This window comes from Melanerpes formicivorus, unplaced genomic scaffold, assembly GCF_026170545.1.
Source record: "Melanerpes formicivorus ecotype bairdi unplaced genomic scaffold, bMelFor1.0.p_v2 SCAF_14, whole genome shotgun sequence".
NCBI classification, from domain to species: domain Eukaryota; kingdom Metazoa; phylum Chordata; class Aves; order Piciformes; family Picidae; genus Melanerpes; species Melanerpes formicivorus.
The window spans coordinates 10,643,243-10,659,350 of NW_027142366.1; the positions used below are offsets into that span (position 1 = coordinate 10,643,243).

General features: G+C 50.5%; 1 protein-coding gene across 1 annotated transcript in view; it reads right to left on the minus strand.

Annotated features, from left to right (window-relative positions):
• Positions 1–7,098: 7,098 nt before the first annotated feature.
• The window catches only part of TRAP1 (TNF receptor associated protein 1), a 28,713-nt gene continuing 19,703 nt past the window's right edge, over positions 7,099–16,108 (minus strand). The window contains exons 9-18 of the mRNA XM_068146961.1: positions 14,062–14,217; positions 13,074–13,194; positions 12,889–12,958; positions 11,339–11,486; positions 10,647–10,832; positions 9,911–10,049; positions 9,383–9,468; positions 8,752–8,897; positions 8,330–8,402; positions 7,099–7,906 (exon numbers count right to left, since the gene is read on the minus strand). Of these exons, the coding sequence (XP_068003062.1) occupies positions 7,805–7,906; positions 8,330–8,402; positions 8,752–8,897; positions 9,383–9,468; positions 9,911–10,049; positions 10,647–10,832; positions 11,339–11,486; positions 12,889–12,958; positions 13,074–13,194; positions 14,062–14,217 (1,227 nt within the window). The 3' untranslated portion in view covers positions 7,099–7,804. The remainder of the gene's footprint in view (positions 7,907–8,329; positions 8,403–8,751; positions 8,898–9,382; positions 9,469–9,910; positions 10,050–10,646; positions 10,833–11,338; positions 11,487–12,888; positions 12,959–13,073; positions 13,195–14,061; positions 14,218–16,108) is intronic.

Consider the following 16,108-nt stretch of genomic DNA (forward strand, 5'->3'; position numbering starts at 1 on the left):
CTGTCAGCTTCCCGCCGGCGGGCACTGCGCATGCGCACGCGGGCAAGGCCTCTCCCCACCCCACGCAAGCGCACGCGCTTCCCGCCACTAGTCGCTACGGTGATTGTGCCCACCCCGCCTCCGCGCGCCGGCGCCGCTCCCTCCGCGGGGCCCTGCGGCCGCGGCTTCTCTTGGCGGGCGCGGAGGCTCCTAGGGCGGCTCCTCGCTCCGGAAGAACGCCGGGAGGAGCCCCCGGGGAAGGCAGCGGCCAGGGCGGAGCCTCCTGAAGCCAACGTTTCGGCGGCCACCGGGGGCGGCAGTGCTCCAGGGGAAGAGGCGGCTGGCCCGGCCTCGGCTCAGTCCAGAGGTGCATGAACGGCCGACGCGTTTATAGAGTCACAGAATCATCTGGGTTGGAAAAGACAGAGAGTATAGCTGGTTGGAAGAGACCTCAAAGACCGTGCAGTCCCACCTTCGACCCTGAAGGGGCAACACTAAACCAATGCCCTACGTGCCAGGTCCACACACTGCTTGAACACCCCCAGGGCTGGTGACCCCCCCGCTGCCCCGGGCAGCTTGTGCCAGGGCTTGAGAGCGCTTGGGAGGAAGGAATTGCTCCTCACGTCCACTCCAAACCTTCCGTGGCACAACCTTTATTAGAATAACTTTATTAGAATAAACCAGACCAGGTTGGAAGAGACCTTCAAGATCATCGTGTCCAACCCATCAACCAATCCAACCCACCCAAACAGCTAACCCATGGCACCAAGCACCCCATCAAGTCTCCTCCTGAACACCTTCAATGACGGCGACTCCACCACCTCCCCGGGCAGCCCATTCCAATGGGCAATCACTCTTTCTGTATAGAATTTCTTCCTAACAGCCAACCTGAACCTCCCCTGGCGCAGCCACAGAGTGTGTCCTCTTGTTCTGGTGCTGGCTGCCTGGGAGAAGAGACCATCATCAGCCTGTCTACAACCTCCCTTCAGGTAGTTGTAGAGAGTGATAAGGTCTCTCCTGAGTCTCCTCCTCTCCAGGCTCAGCAACCCCAGCTCCCTCAGCCTCTCCTCATAGGGCTTGTGTTCCAGACCCCTCACCAACTTTGTTGCTCTTCTCTAGACTCGTTCCAGCAAGTCAACAACCTTCCTAAACTGAGGGGCCCAGAACTGGACACAGTACTCGAGGTGTGGCCTAACCAGTGCAGTGTACAGGGGCAGAATGACCTCCCTGCTCCTGCTGGCCACACTGTTCCTGATGCAGGCCAGGATGCCATTGGCCCTCTTGGCTGCCTGGGCACACTGCAGGCTCATGTTCAGCCTACCATCGACCTGAGGCCATGTCCTGTTGTCCTGCCTCTTGTTCACTGGCAGGAGAGACCAACCCCCACTTGGCTCCCACCTCCTATCAGGTAGTGTAGAGACCTATGATCTGTAACATCAGCAACACCAGCTGACACTGCCCTGGCATCACCCCTTTAGAAACCCTACTGAAAAACCAAACCACACCACCCAAACCCCACCAACTCCAACTTTTAACATGGAACAGCCTCCTGGGTATTCCATGCTTTTTCCCTCCCAGCAAAGCAGCACAATTTTTAACCCCTGCCAAATTCAAACAATTTTAGCTGGAAACCCTTGAATTCGAAGCGAGGAACCATCACCCCTGGGTATTGTGGCCGGGATGAAAGTGCATTTCTTTTGCAGTGAACCTCCCCCCTAGGAGGTGCAGTGTGCCCATGTCAGAATGAGAACCTGAAACTGACACGAATAAAGACTTTGGTTTGTGGCTTTCAACACCTCTGCTGGTTTATTCAAGCTTTTTCTCGAGTAGCTATACTTATGGGAATGAGGAGCACTCTGAAGAAAATCCTGCAAGAACTTGCAAGGGCACATTGCACAGACAGGCTGAAAACACTCTGGTTGTGATGTGCTGAGGCCCTGTGTTGGTTCCACCTGATGACCATGCCAAGTCACTGTGGCACTTTGTTGCACAAAACCCTAAACCTGAGCTGAATGCAAAAGCATAAAGATTTACAAGAATAATTGGGAGGATGTGGAGGGGTATCTCCAGGAGCTGGTTTGCTTTATTCTAATAAAGGTTTATTCTAATAAAGCTGCAAACCTGTGACACACCTGGGTCAGGGGGAACCAGCATGTGAAGTGATGCTGAATCACAGAATCCACCTTTAAGATCATCCTGTTCAACCATTATCTAAGTCTGGCACCACATCTCTGCCTCTTTAAACCCCTCCAGGGATGGGGATTCACCACTTCCCTGCAGAGCCTCTTCTAGGGTTTGAGAACCCTTTCGGTCAAGAAATTTCTTCTAATACCCAATCTAAACCTCCCCTGGTGCAGCTTCAGGTCATTTGCTCTTGTCCTATTTTCTGCTACTTGGGAGAAGAGACCAACCCCCAACTGGCTCCAACCTCCTTTCAGGGAGCTGTAGAGAGCCAGGTCTCCCCTGAGCCTCCTTTTCTCCAGGCTCAACACCCTCCATAACCACTCTTCACTAGATCTATCCTCCAGACTCTTCCCCAGCTTTTGGACATGCTCCAGCACCTCACTGTCATTTGTGAAGAGCCCAAAACTGATGAGAGTTGCTCAGGCCTCAGTGCTTCAGCCTCCAGTATGAAAATCTTGGCTTAATGCGTGCTGTGGTACGCCCCTGTGAATTACAGCTGTGGAGGTGCAGGCAGCCCTCTCAAATTACACCACTCTGAGTACACATTGTGAAAGGTAGGACATTTACCACCACACTCTGGTTTGGAGCTGTCTCTGCCAATTCCAGTGAGTGAAGTTTAGGGTTTGCATGAATTTATTTTGTTAGTCCCTGCTTTCCACGGACTCCAAGCATGCTGGATGACAAAGCTCAGCACAGTGCTCAGCCCACTGATTCTCCTGAAAGGGCAAAGCAAGCCCCAGTGTAGCATTTTCCTCAAGAGCAGGTTTGCTTTTGTTTGGTTTTCCTCTGGAGTGTGAATTTTGGGCTGGGGCATGCCACCATATCCATCTCCTCTTGTAAGCCTGCCAGGAAAAGATGCCTGTTTCCATTTGGTAAGGCAGAGAGCAGGAGCTAGACTGGCAGACTAAATTAACTTGTTATAAACCAAAATCTGTCCTGTTCTCCTGGGAGGTGAAGTGGAATAGAATTTCCATGAAGAATCACCACCATTCAGTACTAGCATTAAACACATGTGAAGACTCTCTAAACACATCAAAACAGTTCCAAAGGAAAAAAAAAATAAAGTAACAAATCTATATCCTTTTGATTTCCTGAAGCATACTGTAAGGCAACTTAGAATCCTTGGGTTTTACAGTATCTGCTAAACCACTTGAGACAGAACAAGTCCAGTGATTAGTGAAACAAACCTCAGGCTGAAATCTCCCTCCATCTCCTGTCACAGCTCTGACTTCCTGAGTTTCAAAGAGTTTGATTTTGGTTCCATGAAGGATTTACTTACTGATTTACTTCTGGATTGGGTTTTAACCCCAATTACCTCTCATTTACTCAGGTTGCAAAAGGAGAACCAAGCCTTGCTTGGCTTAACAGGCTGCTTCTTTGTTAACTGCCACTGCCTGACCCCAAACCTTTTGCAGCTCATCTGTTGGAATAAAGCTGGGCAGACACATTCAATGGACAGTTCATTACAGTACCTTTTGCCATGTAGGTTTAAAAAGAGGAGGAAACTCAGCTTCTTTCACTCATTTTTCATCCTTCCTGCTGCTATAAATGGATTTACAGCAATGAGGCAATCAGGAGCCCTTACAAATTTAAGCACTTACAGAAGCCTTTGGTCCTTGTACTCCTGCCAGCTACTCCATTTTGACCAGGACTTTATTTTTTTACCCATTCCCACCTGTTCACACTCCAGACTGTTTCCAGGAAGACTGTGATGGGAAGGGGCTTGTGATTGGAGATAAAATCCTTGCTCAAAGGGGGTCCAGGACTCACAGTGGGAGACAGCACCAAGGAGCAGCCTCCTGTCATGGGGAAAGATGGGAAAATGACTGTCCAGGCAGATGAACTCCACTCCTGGCTTCAACTGTGTTGCAACCACAGCATCAGCTACTAAGTGCTCTAGAGATGGGAGGTTAACTGGAAGGGAGGAGGCAAAGGAGAAAGAAAAGATGACTCTGAGAGCAAAGGGACAACAAATAACATTTCTCCCCTCCCCCCCCAGATACTTCCTACTGGTGAAAGAAAACAAAAAGGCCATGTTTGACCCACTCCAGAAGCATTAGAGATGAGCTGTTTTGAGCAGAGAAAGACAGCAAGCCAGGTTTTAGCACACCATCCTCTTCTTAAGCAACAGGGAAGACAACCAGCTGGAAAGGGCTTTGTACTGGATAATTCCAGTGAGCAGTCAGGCTTCCAGGTATCCTCTGAAATCCCAGAGCTTTTTGAAACCAGGAGTTAACTGGGAAGCCACATGATCTCAGTGGACAAAGCCTGGGAGACCCAGAACTGCCCTGGGAGGGATTTCCAAATGAATAGAGATGCTGTCATGTTTGTGTTGATTGCCTCATCCAAACCTAGCAGGCACTTGTCTTTATGCCTCTGGATCTTGGAGGTTTATTCCCCTTTGTGCTGGGATTCTGGAGTCCTGGGCTGTGTCCCTAGCACAGATTCCCTGTGTTTCTCAGGGAATTTTACTTAAGCTCCACGCAGACTTCATTTGTACACAAAGAACAATCCTGATTTACTTCACAAGGGGAGTGGGAGGATTAATTAACAACTGTGAGACACCACAGAAGTGCTAACCATTATTAATGGCTCCCAAGTTTTCTTCTTTTGGAAACAGTGGCCATTTCTTCACATAATGTTTTAAACAGTTGCTGCTCAAGGAGCTTAGATTGCAGATTCCTGGCCTGTGGTTTGTTCATAAATCACAGACCTGGAGCCTACCCAAGACACTCTCGATCGTCTCAGCAGGAAGTCTGGATGGGAGAAAACTCTGTTCTCAATCTGGCCCAGTGAACTGCTTTATGGGCCAGTCTAGTTTGAAGCTCCTGAGCCAGACGTGAGAGGGACCCTGTCCAACTTTAGGAGCACAAGGTCTCAGGCATGTCCTTTCAAACTGGATTTCACTGCCTATAAATATTTTCCATCTTCTGCCCTGGAGGATATAGGTTTGAGTCCACAGCTGATGAGCCTGGGCAGAGCCACAGAGAAGGCCACGCTATTTATCACCAACAGTTCATCAGCACAGAGTTTAACTTACAGAGAAATGAATGAAACAAAACCCCAACCCCAAAACAACCACCTCCCCCTCACCCCCAAAACCCAGGTCTCTCAGCCTTTCTTCATCAGACAGATGTTCCAGTCCCCTCATCATCCTCATAGCCCTTTGCTGGGACACTCTCTAGTACATCCCTGTCCCTCTTGAACTGGGGACCCTAGACCTGGACACAATACTCCAGTCCACACACTCTGCTTCTCACTGCATCATATTTTATAGACTAGGATCCAGCTTCAGCTCAGGCATTGCACCAACAGAGGCTATCTTTGGGTACTTCCTGAGTGAGCACCAAGTGACCCTCTTGCAGACAGTGCACTCACCAGCTGTACCAGGAACATCAGGAGATCACCACAGGCTGTCATTTCTTCAGTCTGTTTGTGCAACAGCCTGTATTGGAGGGGCCACTCTGTACTGCTCAAGAGTCCTGCAAGACTCTCTACATCCATTTGCTAATTTGTTCCCAAACATTTAAGCCAGGTTTGATGGCAAAGGATCTTTAATCTACTTGGAAGACAGGAATGGTGCCCAGAGAGTATAGCTGAACTCCACATCTGTCATCTGCTTCCAGGAACAAAAATAATCAACAGATACCATCCATACCTCACCAGGAGCTGGATCAGGACCTGTGGCCCCTAGCTGAGTACACAGCTACCCTAGAGAATCACACAGCTCCTTAGGTTGGAAAAGGCCTTTAAGATCATCAAGCCCAACTATTAACTTAGCACTGCCAGGTCACCACTAAACCATGGCCCTCAGCACCACATCTACACAGCTCTGAAACCCTTCCAGGGATGGGGACTCCACCACTGCTCTGGGCAGCCTGTCCCAGGGCTTGGCAAACCCTTTGGGGAAGAAATTGTTCCCCATGTCCAACCAAAACCTCTCCTGGCACAACTTGGAGACTGTTTCTTCTTGTCCTGTTGCTCATTAACTGGGAGAGGAGACCAACCCCTACCTGTCTCCATCTCCTTTCAGGGAGTTGTAGAGAGCAATGTGGTCTCCCCTGAGCCTTCTTTTCTTCAGGCTGAACAACCCCAGTTCCCTCAGCTGTTCCTCACCAGCCCTGTTCTCCAGACCCTTCACCAGCTTCATTGCACTTCTCTGGACAAGCTTCAGCCCCTCAATGTCCTTCTTGGAGGGAAGGGCCCACAACTGAACCCAGGATTCAAGGTGCAGCCTCACCAGTGCCGAGTACAGCCTCTGCCCTAGTACTGGCCACACCATTGCTGATCCAATATATCAGAAGGGGTGTAGGATGTAGAAGGCAAGTCCTTGTTCTTCTCTAATTGTCATGTTAGTTCCTCATCTGAGTAAGAATGTAATTTCAGGTGAGATTAATACACTTCTCAAATGATACCCCCTGCAGCAGACTCTTTTCATTCCTCTCTGCACAAGCAGGCTTTCTTCAGCTTAAGGAGCTGGAGGTTGTCCTGTCCAGCAAAGCATTCAAGCAGTTAACCAAATCCAGTTCTGGAATCTTAATCTGGCAATTTAAAGATAAGCTAAACAAATACTAAAGCTTCCTCAGAGCCCCCACAGAGCAGGAGAAAGAATTCCTGCAACCCAGCTTGGATGATGTAAACCAAGCCCACCGAGGGAATCCAGTGCAGCAGTTCCTGTCAGAAGGCCTCCCGCACCGAGTGGCCATTGCTCCTTAGAAAGGATTCAAAGGGCTGAGCTCCAAGACAAGGCTAACAGGGCTCAGAGCTACAGATTCTCCTGTTTTCCTCCACACTCTCTGCCCTCTCTTCCCACCACTGTCTGGTGCTTGATGCCCTGAAGACCCAAACAGCATCTGAGGACAGAGGAACCAACAAATCACCAGCTGGAAGACATAAAGACCAACGAAGTGAGGGGAAGAGAGAAGAGTGGAGGGGTGTGGAAAAGAAGAGGAATTTATTTATTATAAACATAGATCAGCTAGACATGCAGTTTATCCCACAGAAGAGGCAAAAGCCTTGGAGACTTTCCAGAGAGCCACATGCTGGAAAGCTGTTTCCCAGTCACCTCCCCTTTTCCACAGCAAGACCAGGATGAACTCAATTATCCAGCAGCCTGGTGATCTTCTCTGCTGTGGGACTGCACTGACATGGTTCCACCAGCACTGTCTGTGTCTGCTAATTGCAGCAATCTATCTCTAGACCAGCAAACTCCTCCTGCCTGCTCAGAGGTGGAAGGTTCTTCAACTAATCCTGCCAGCGCTTGTTGGGAGCACAACAGTGCAGAGGGATTCAGTGGGGTGCTGGTCACAGACCTAAGTGGGAATCTTGCTGCCAACATCTGTTTTGGGAAAGGCCATTTCTGGAAACAGTATGAAGCTCTTCAAGCTTGTGTGGGAAATTTGGGCATATTGTCTGAGCAGCAGCTTCTGGATTTTGCTCTCACCAAGATCATCACACTTTGAACAGGTTGATGACGCATGATCTAACAATGACAAATGACTCTTCTCTGTGCAGTGAGGGTTGGAAGTCCCCTGTGTTGTCCCTGGCCCTCTGCCACATGAACCCCTTACTGTACAGTGGCTGCAAGCAGATGCTTCAATAGCTGACAGAGCACAGGGTTCATCCATTGGTCTTCTGGGGCTTAGTTCTTCTCCAGGATCCTGGTGAGGAGCTCATTCAGCCTGTTCACCATTGGTCTGGGATCCTCATTCAGCCCTGCTGCTATCATGGCATTCTCATAAATCTGGAAAAGAGAATCATGGAATCATTTAGGTTGGAAAAGACCCTTAAAATCATCAAGTCCAACCATAACCCAGCACTGCTAGGTCATCACTAAACCATGTCCAGCCCATCTGCACAGCTTTTAAATCCCTACAGGGATGGTGACTCCAGCACTATCCCAGGCATCCTTTTAAGAAGAAAGCATTAAATAAGCAGCAAGTGCAGCTGGATGATAGCTGGAGAGGAACTGAATGAACATCACTCCCCATGCTGAGACCAAGCAGGTCTTCTACACCGCATTTCTGGCCCACAAGAACCAGAAGCACCCAGAGTGAGGACCACGGGATGTGATTCTTGCCCACTGCAAGGGCTTCTCCCCATTCCCTGCCATCCATGGTCTGCAGGCTGCCTCTGGGGCAGCTTCTGGAGAAGGCCTGGCTCCTACCTGATCAAGCAACAGCTGGGCCAGATCAGGCTGACTGTCCTTCAGCTCATTAAGTTTCTTAATCAGAGTGTGCCTGTGAGAGAAATCAGCACTGAGACTTGGTATGTTTTGACACAATGAGAAATACATTTCCAAACCAAGCAGCTAAGCCAAGGTGGGACAGAAAAGCTTCTACTTTAAGGCAAAATAGCTCAAAATTCCTTGCTCCTGTTCTGGGGCTTCTTCTTCTCTCCTGCCCTGCCCTGAGGTAGCTCCTGTAGTCCTCAGCAGGCTGGACATCATGTGTGGCTCACGTGGCCTGTGCCATGCAGCCTTACAGATTCAAGCACTCTAGTACTGAGAGCCTGACATTGCTTCCTCCCTGCCCCCACCCCAGAAAGACCACAGCACCCCAGGTCTGGAACTGGTATTGTTGCTCTTACCCAGTGTTGATCTCCAGGGTGGGCTGCAGGAGCTGGGCACGCTCCTCCTGGGTCTTGGCCAGCTGCTGCATGCGCAGGAAGTGCCGGGCAGCCCCCATCTCAAGCACAGTGATCATGGCAGGGTGGGTGTCCAGCCGTGTGGTCACCTGTGCAGAAGAGATGGAAAATGGACACAGGCTAGAGGGGAGGAGGTTCAAGGACTCAAGAGTCTCCCCAGCATAGATCCACACCTATCCCTCCATGATTCATCTCTCCCCAACAGGAAAGCTGGAAGCCCAAATGGCCCCACTGGTCCACAGGCAGTATTTTGCAGCTGGACCCAAAGCATTCCTTGCCAGTGAGCCTTTCTAGTCCACAGGCAAGACAGTTACCATCCTGTTCTTCTGGTAACTTGAGTATGACTTAGTCAAGAGGGCTTTGCTCATTAAGGTGTGGGTCTTCCATGACCAGCCAAATGGCAACACCAGCATTCAGACCATTTACAGAAAGGAGGCACAGAGGAGAATGATTTCTCTCAGAGCCCAAAGAAAAAGCAGTGGCAGCAGGTCCCCAGTGAGCCACCATCTTTTTTCCCTAGGTTATTGCCTCTGTGGGTCTCCTGGACTCAGTCACCCAGACACAGAACACCAACCTTAACACCAGTGACACGGGAGCCTAAGGCGTTTCTCATCCAGGCCATCAGATCCTCAGCTTCCTTCTCAGTCAGACGTTCTGCAGCTGGCAGGAGAAAGAGGACACATCTGAGAGTGCATCTACAGCATGCCACTGGACAGCAAGCTTTGCTCCTGAGCTCAGCCCATGTCACACTTCCCTTTATCTGCTCCCTTGTGGAAATAAATGGGAGGCAGCACCACTCATCAGAAGCCTATGTACATGCCCTCACCCCAGACAGGGCAGGCTTGTGCCCAGCCAGTGCCTGTCTGCCCCTGTCAGGTGTACACACCATGTTAAACTCAAGTCATGGAAGCTGCACACAGGACATTCCAACTGCTCAAATCAGCCAGCTGCTGAAACTCTGATTATGTGGGATGAAAGGGATCTGCAAGAAGGGCAAGTTGCCTCAGAGCATGAGAGCAGCAGGATGAGGTGTATCCTCACTGGCTGGCACAGGGTGGCAGGACTGCAGGCTGCAGGAATGGCTAGGGGAGCCTCACAATACCTGGTTGGCTCTCCTCAATCTTCTCTTCCTTATAGTGATCAACAACAATATCTGTCTCCACCGAGATCAGCTTCTTCTTGTCAAACTCCCGAAGGTGCAACAGTGCCAGCTCATCAAATTGCTCATAGCAGAACAGCACCTGTGCCAAAAAAGGGACACCACCACATTGGTTGGGATGTGGCAGCATTTCCTCCTTCTCAAGGTGACTCTGCACCAAACAGTGAGAACATCACAGGGGCGATGAGCGGGGTTCAACAACGTGGGGACTGTCGCTCAGGGCTGCAAATGAAAGCAAACCTTTGGAGGGTTTTGTTACCATGGGGAATAGGTCTGCAGCTGAACAAGGTCCTGCTGCCCCATGGAAAGTGAGAACCAGCACTGACTCCAGGTCTGAAATGGCCAGCTGCTCACAGAGGACATCTATAAGCACCATTATCAATCCTGCAGAGCAGTTCTTAGACCCCTGCTCTGCGGTTCAGTGTAGGTATTCAACAGATATCAGAACAAGGTGTCTGCACAAGCACCAACCTGCCTGCAGTGTGTGGGACAGGTCCTACCTGGCCTCCCATCAGAGGCCAGTCTGAGTGCAGACAGAGGAGCCTGGGCAAAGAAGTTGCAGCGGCAGGGATCTACCACAGGCCTCTCTGCCCCACTCAGCTCTGAGACCCAGGTGAGCCCTGACCACTGACGTGGTAGCTCAATGCGTTGCCTTGGCCAGGGCACACTGCTCACCCACCTCCATGTCCTTCTTCTTCATTGCCTCAAAGTAGGGGGAGTGCTGTGCCAGGTGGCGGTTGGGGGCGCACAGGTAGTAGATGTTCCTGCTGCCTGCCCTCATGCGCGAGGCGTAGTCGGCCAGGCCGGTCAGCTGCCCCGCGGGCAGCGCCGACGACTCGAAGCGCAGCAGCTTGGCTATGTCCTCCTGCAAGAAACATGCTCCTGTCAGCTGAGGGCAGGCAGCTCTGGCTCTATCTGACTGCTCCCAGCCCTGAGAACTCCCTTTGCAGCACACAGGCCAGTTTGCAGCCCTGCAAAAGAGCTCCGGGGCACTCCGAGTCCCTTCTTCCCGCTCCAGATATTAAGGATGTAGAAAAGTGAGCTAGACAGTATGTAGACTGAGCTCTCCTGCAAGTGGGAACACAAGCAGAGGACAACAGTGGGAAAAGCCCTACTTTATTGCCTGCTGTAGTTGATATTGCATCAGGGAAAGCTGATGATATTGGGTACAGAGACCCTGCAGTGCCTTGAATGAGATCCAGTCAGAAAGAGTGAGAGTTTGGGCACTAGAGAACCTGCAGGTCTTGTTAGGCCTGGGAACACAAGTTAGAGGCACATGAGATTCACAGAGTAGCAGCCCCGCTCATTCCAGCTCACAGTAGACACCAGTACTCTCTCCCATCATCTGCAGTGCTTCAGGACTCCTGGTACCTTGACATCCTGCTCTGCTATCGTGACAATCCCCTCTCTCATGAACACTCCGTATTCCTCAAAGAATTTGGCATATTTCTCAGGGTCCTTCTTGCTCTGGTCAGCAAAGAACTTGATCAACCTCTTCTGCAGAACATCTCGGAGCTTCCTGAAAAGGAGCAAGCCTTTCAAAGACAGCTGCTACACCAAAGCAGCTCTCTCTCCCTTTGTTTTAGCCATGCATGTGCAAACATGAGGACAAAGAAGGAAGTGGTCCACTGTCCCCTCTCTGCTCTACCTCTGCTCTTTGTATCTCATTAAAGAGCAGCTCTTGAGCTGAAGAGAGCTGGAGTTGAGGTACAACAAGCCCTATGAGGAGAGGCTGAGGGAGCTGGGATTGTTTAGCCTGGAGAAGAGGAGGCTCAGGGGTGACCTCATTGCCCTCTACAACTACCTGAAGGGTGGTTGTAGCCAGGAAGGGGTTGGCCTCTTCTCCCAGGCAACCAGCACCAGAACAAGGGGACACAGTCTCAAGCTGCGCCAGGGGAGGTTTAGACTCGAGGTGAGGAGGAAGTTCTTCACCGAGCGAGTCATTCGGCATTGGAACGGGCTGCCCAGGGAGGTGGTTGAGTCATCGACCCTGGAGGCATTCAAGGGGAGATTGGACGTGGCACTTGGTGCCATGGTCTAGTCATGGGGTCTGTGTTGATAGGTTGGACTCGATGATCCTCGAGGTCCTTTCCAACCTAAGTGATACTGTGATACTGTGATACTGTAACTGTCCTGCTGAAGCTCCAGTCTTCAGCAACTCCTCCCTCAGCGATGCTGCAGTACATAACTGACTGTGCAGAGGGCATCTACCTTGTTCCCACACAGACATGGGACAAAAGAACTGTAAAAGGGTGACTCTTGGAGGAATCCTTTTTGAAGGCCTGAAAATTCACCATGAAGTGACAGTGTTAATTTGGTGACTCTGGTGAAGGTAGAGGCACTTCACCAGCTGCAGAATAGAGTTAGCCATCAAACCTAACAAGTTTCCAGTGTCACTGCTAAAGAAACAAGAGCCTGCTCTTACACTTCCTTCAAGTTCCAACAGTGGCAGATGTTTGAGAAGGGCAATGAAGGACAAAACAGAAAAAACAAAGCCAGATCTAAAAGGTTCTTGGAGGAGACTGCCTTGCTGACAGTCAGCTTCATTGCTTCAGCTTCCCAGTGTTTATTTTTTACTGTCTGGCTTTGTTTCCCAAAGCACTTGGTTTGGACAAGACACTTTCAATAGCAAATCCACTGTTGCTGCTGTAGAGCAGATACCAAAAAGCAGCACAGGGCATGAGGGGCATGTGGGCCGAGCAGGTGGCAGCAGACAGTATGACACAGGACACTGCTCCCATGTCTTGAGATGTGACCAGCATGGCTGAGAAACAACTCACTTTACAGACTACAGAAACTCCCAAAGATGGAAACGCTGCAACTTACATGCCAAGTGCCCCCCACACCCCTCTAATGTCCTTCTTCAGCCAGCAAGAAGCCAAAAGATCTTCAGCAGTCCACAGGATCCACCTCTTGCTTACCTGATGAGGGCACTCTCCTGCAGCAGCTCCCTGCTGAGGTTCAGGGGTATATCCTCACTGTCCACAACTCCTGGAACACAAAACAAGCCTTGAGCGGCAAGGCAAACCCAGTGCCAGGCTCAGGAAGGCAGCCCCTGGCCTCGGCCCCTGTGTGTGTCCAGGGCACTCCTGTGGCCAGCCCCCACCTCTCAGAAAGCGCAGCCACTTGGGCAGGATGTCTGCAGCTTTGGTTTGGATGAGAATTTTGCGGCTGTAGAGGGCAACGCTGGAGCCCAGCTCCCTGCTGATGTCGAACATGGATGGTTTCTGCAGGGACAAGAGACAGAAGGTAACGCCAGCACTGCGCAGCCTGCCCAGCTCTACACCCTGCTGCAGTACCTCTGGGGCTGCACCAGCTGACCAGGTCACACTGCGGTCTTCCCCACCAGTGTTATACCCAACAAGAGCTGAAATCTTGGCTATCTTCTCTAAGGACTTCCCTGAGCCCATTCCTGTAGTGACTCAGTGCCCCCACAATACTCTGTGGCACCCAGCCCACTGCAGAGATAGAATCACAGAACCATGGGATCATTTTGATTGGGAGAGACCTTTAAGATCATTGAGTCCAACCATTAACCCAGCACTGCCAGGTCACCGCTAAGCCATGGCCCTCAGCACTGCAGCTACAGGGCTTTGAAACCTCTCCAGGGACGGGGAGCCTGGGCCAGGCCTTGGCAATCCTTTTGGGGAAGAAATTATTCTTGATGTCCAACATAAACCTCTCCTGGCACAACCTGAGGCTGCTTCTTCTTATCCTGTTGCTAATTATCTGAGAGAAAAGACCAACCTCCACCTGTCTCCAGCCTCCTTTCGGTGAGTTGTAGAGCCAGAAGGTCTCCCCTTGGCCTTCTTTTCTGAAGGCTCAACACTCCATTTCCCTCATCTGCTTCTCACCACACCTCTTCTCCAGACCCTTCACCAGCTTCACTGACCTTCCCTGGGTCCACTCCAGCCTCTCAATATCCATCCTGGAGTGGCCGGCCCATAACTGAACCCAGCATTCAAGGTGCAGCCTTAACAGTGATACCACACTAGATATTCCTCCTTGCCCATTCTTGCCTCCTTGCCCTATTTTCTCCTTGTCAGAGCAGCCAGGCAGATGTCCCCCTGTTCCCTGGGCAGAAGGGCAGGTACCTGCTCAGGCACATAGAAGATGCTGCGGATGTTGAGGGGAGCATCAGCCTTGTAGTGCAGGACGTAGCGGGGCTTGTCGTAGGCCTGCGCGATGAAGCGGTAGAACTCCTCGTGCTGCCACTCGCTGATGTCCTTGGGGTCCAGCATCCAGAGTGCCTGTGGAGGAGCAGGGAGATGAGTTCCCTTCAACTCTCAAGACCTGCAGCCTCAGATCAGGGCTCTTCTTTCACAGTTACACTTTCCCTCTGGGATGTTGGACCAAGGAAATCTGAGCTTTCAAAGCTGCAGGCTCCTCTGTGCAGCAGGATGGGCTCAGGCACATTATCACACACTGACAAATCACTGCCCCTCACCTGACCTCGGGTCACCTTTGCTAGAGGTACTCTTGCCCTGCAACATGGATATGGCAGCTCTGTTTAGCCCAAAACAAAAGGGGTTTTGGCTAACCTCCATTGCCTCACACTTGCTACTGGCCAACAGCATCCTGGACAGTTACTACAGCTGACTAGCAGTGCTGCTCAATTATCTCAAGGCCTGACCAGCAACCTAAGGAAAAGTGAAAGTTTCAGTGGGTTTGTTGCAGCCACCCTGCCACTCTGCTGGAGGTCACCATCCCACCATAAGGTCAGCTGAGTGCTTGTGAGGCACTCCTGGGTTGCCTCTTTTCTACTGATTTGCTCTGGAGCTCAGGAAATGCTTTGTGAAGCACTCTGCCTGCTGCAGGGTCAGATGTGCTCCAGCAGTACTATTTCCCACATCTAGATGTGAACTGGAACTCACAAGCTCCTTTCCTCTGGCCATGCTTCCCACCTGCTGCTGCTCTAAACTCCTGTGCTTCCTGGAGTGTTCAGCCCATACTCACATCACATTGCAGTTTTCAGTACCTCAGCAAAAAAGCAGCATCTAGCAAAGACTTGGGAGTTTCTACCCTTTAGAATTAGAATAAACCTTTATTAGAATTAGAATAAACCAAACCAGGTTGGAAGAGACCTTCAAGATCATCGTGTCCAACCCATCAACCAATCCAACCCACCCAAACAGCTAACCCATGGCAAAGAGCAGAGCACACTGGGACTCAACTAAGAATCTCCTGTTTCCAGCCAGGTGAAACTCACTACGCTCACTGCCACTCTTTGCCACTTGAGTGACAGGAGTGATTACTGAGGCAATTCAAACATTTAGCCCACACTCCACCTACCAGATCCAAGGGATTCAGTGTTCTGGCAGCCCTGCCATGCTCCTTAAAGCTTCTTCTGCCTCAAAGCCTTGTTCCACAAGTGGCTTCATAACATTTCCTGCACACTGAAGTGTCCTGGAGGGTTTGTGGGATCACAGGGAGGATTATGGACTCAACTAGGTGCTAAGGTGCTTTACAGCAGCTGTTGTTAGGTGACGTGTTGCTTTCCCAGAGATTAACAGTTATCACTGTTAGACCAGAGAAGCCTCTAACTCCACACTGGCAGCTCCATGGCAAGCATTCAAGAGCTTATATAGGAAAATCCACACCAGGGAACCAGCTACAGATCTGTTTACAGTGAGCTGATGTTGATGTGTGGAAAAAAACACAAACCCCAGATCCTGGATAACAAAAAGGCCTGAAACAGAGCATAATGAGAACAAAGCTGCTGCTGTATCCCAAGGGAAAAGAGACTTTCTGATAGGAAGATAAAAGTACATGGCTCTATTAGGGGAATTTCACCCCCTGCTCTAGTACTGCTCTTCTCTAGGGAGTCTGTTTTATTGATTGTCAGGTGAAAAAAAGCAAAGAGCTCTCTAAGTCTAGTCTTGGTTTTGCAGTTGAAAGGAAACAGCTGGAAAGCCTTTGGAACAGAAAGACAATTACACAGGAATCCAAATCAGTAACTAACAGCACCAATTACAGAACCTTAGATAAATTAACATGATAAGATATTTAAGCACAGTCTGGGAAGTCTGTGCACTCAGTGCCACATTCCAGGAAAGAAAAAGCCACACAGACTCTCTACCTGCTCTCTTAGGTGAGGAAGAGTTAAACAACCAGACATGGAGATGCTGTAGGAAAGTGATT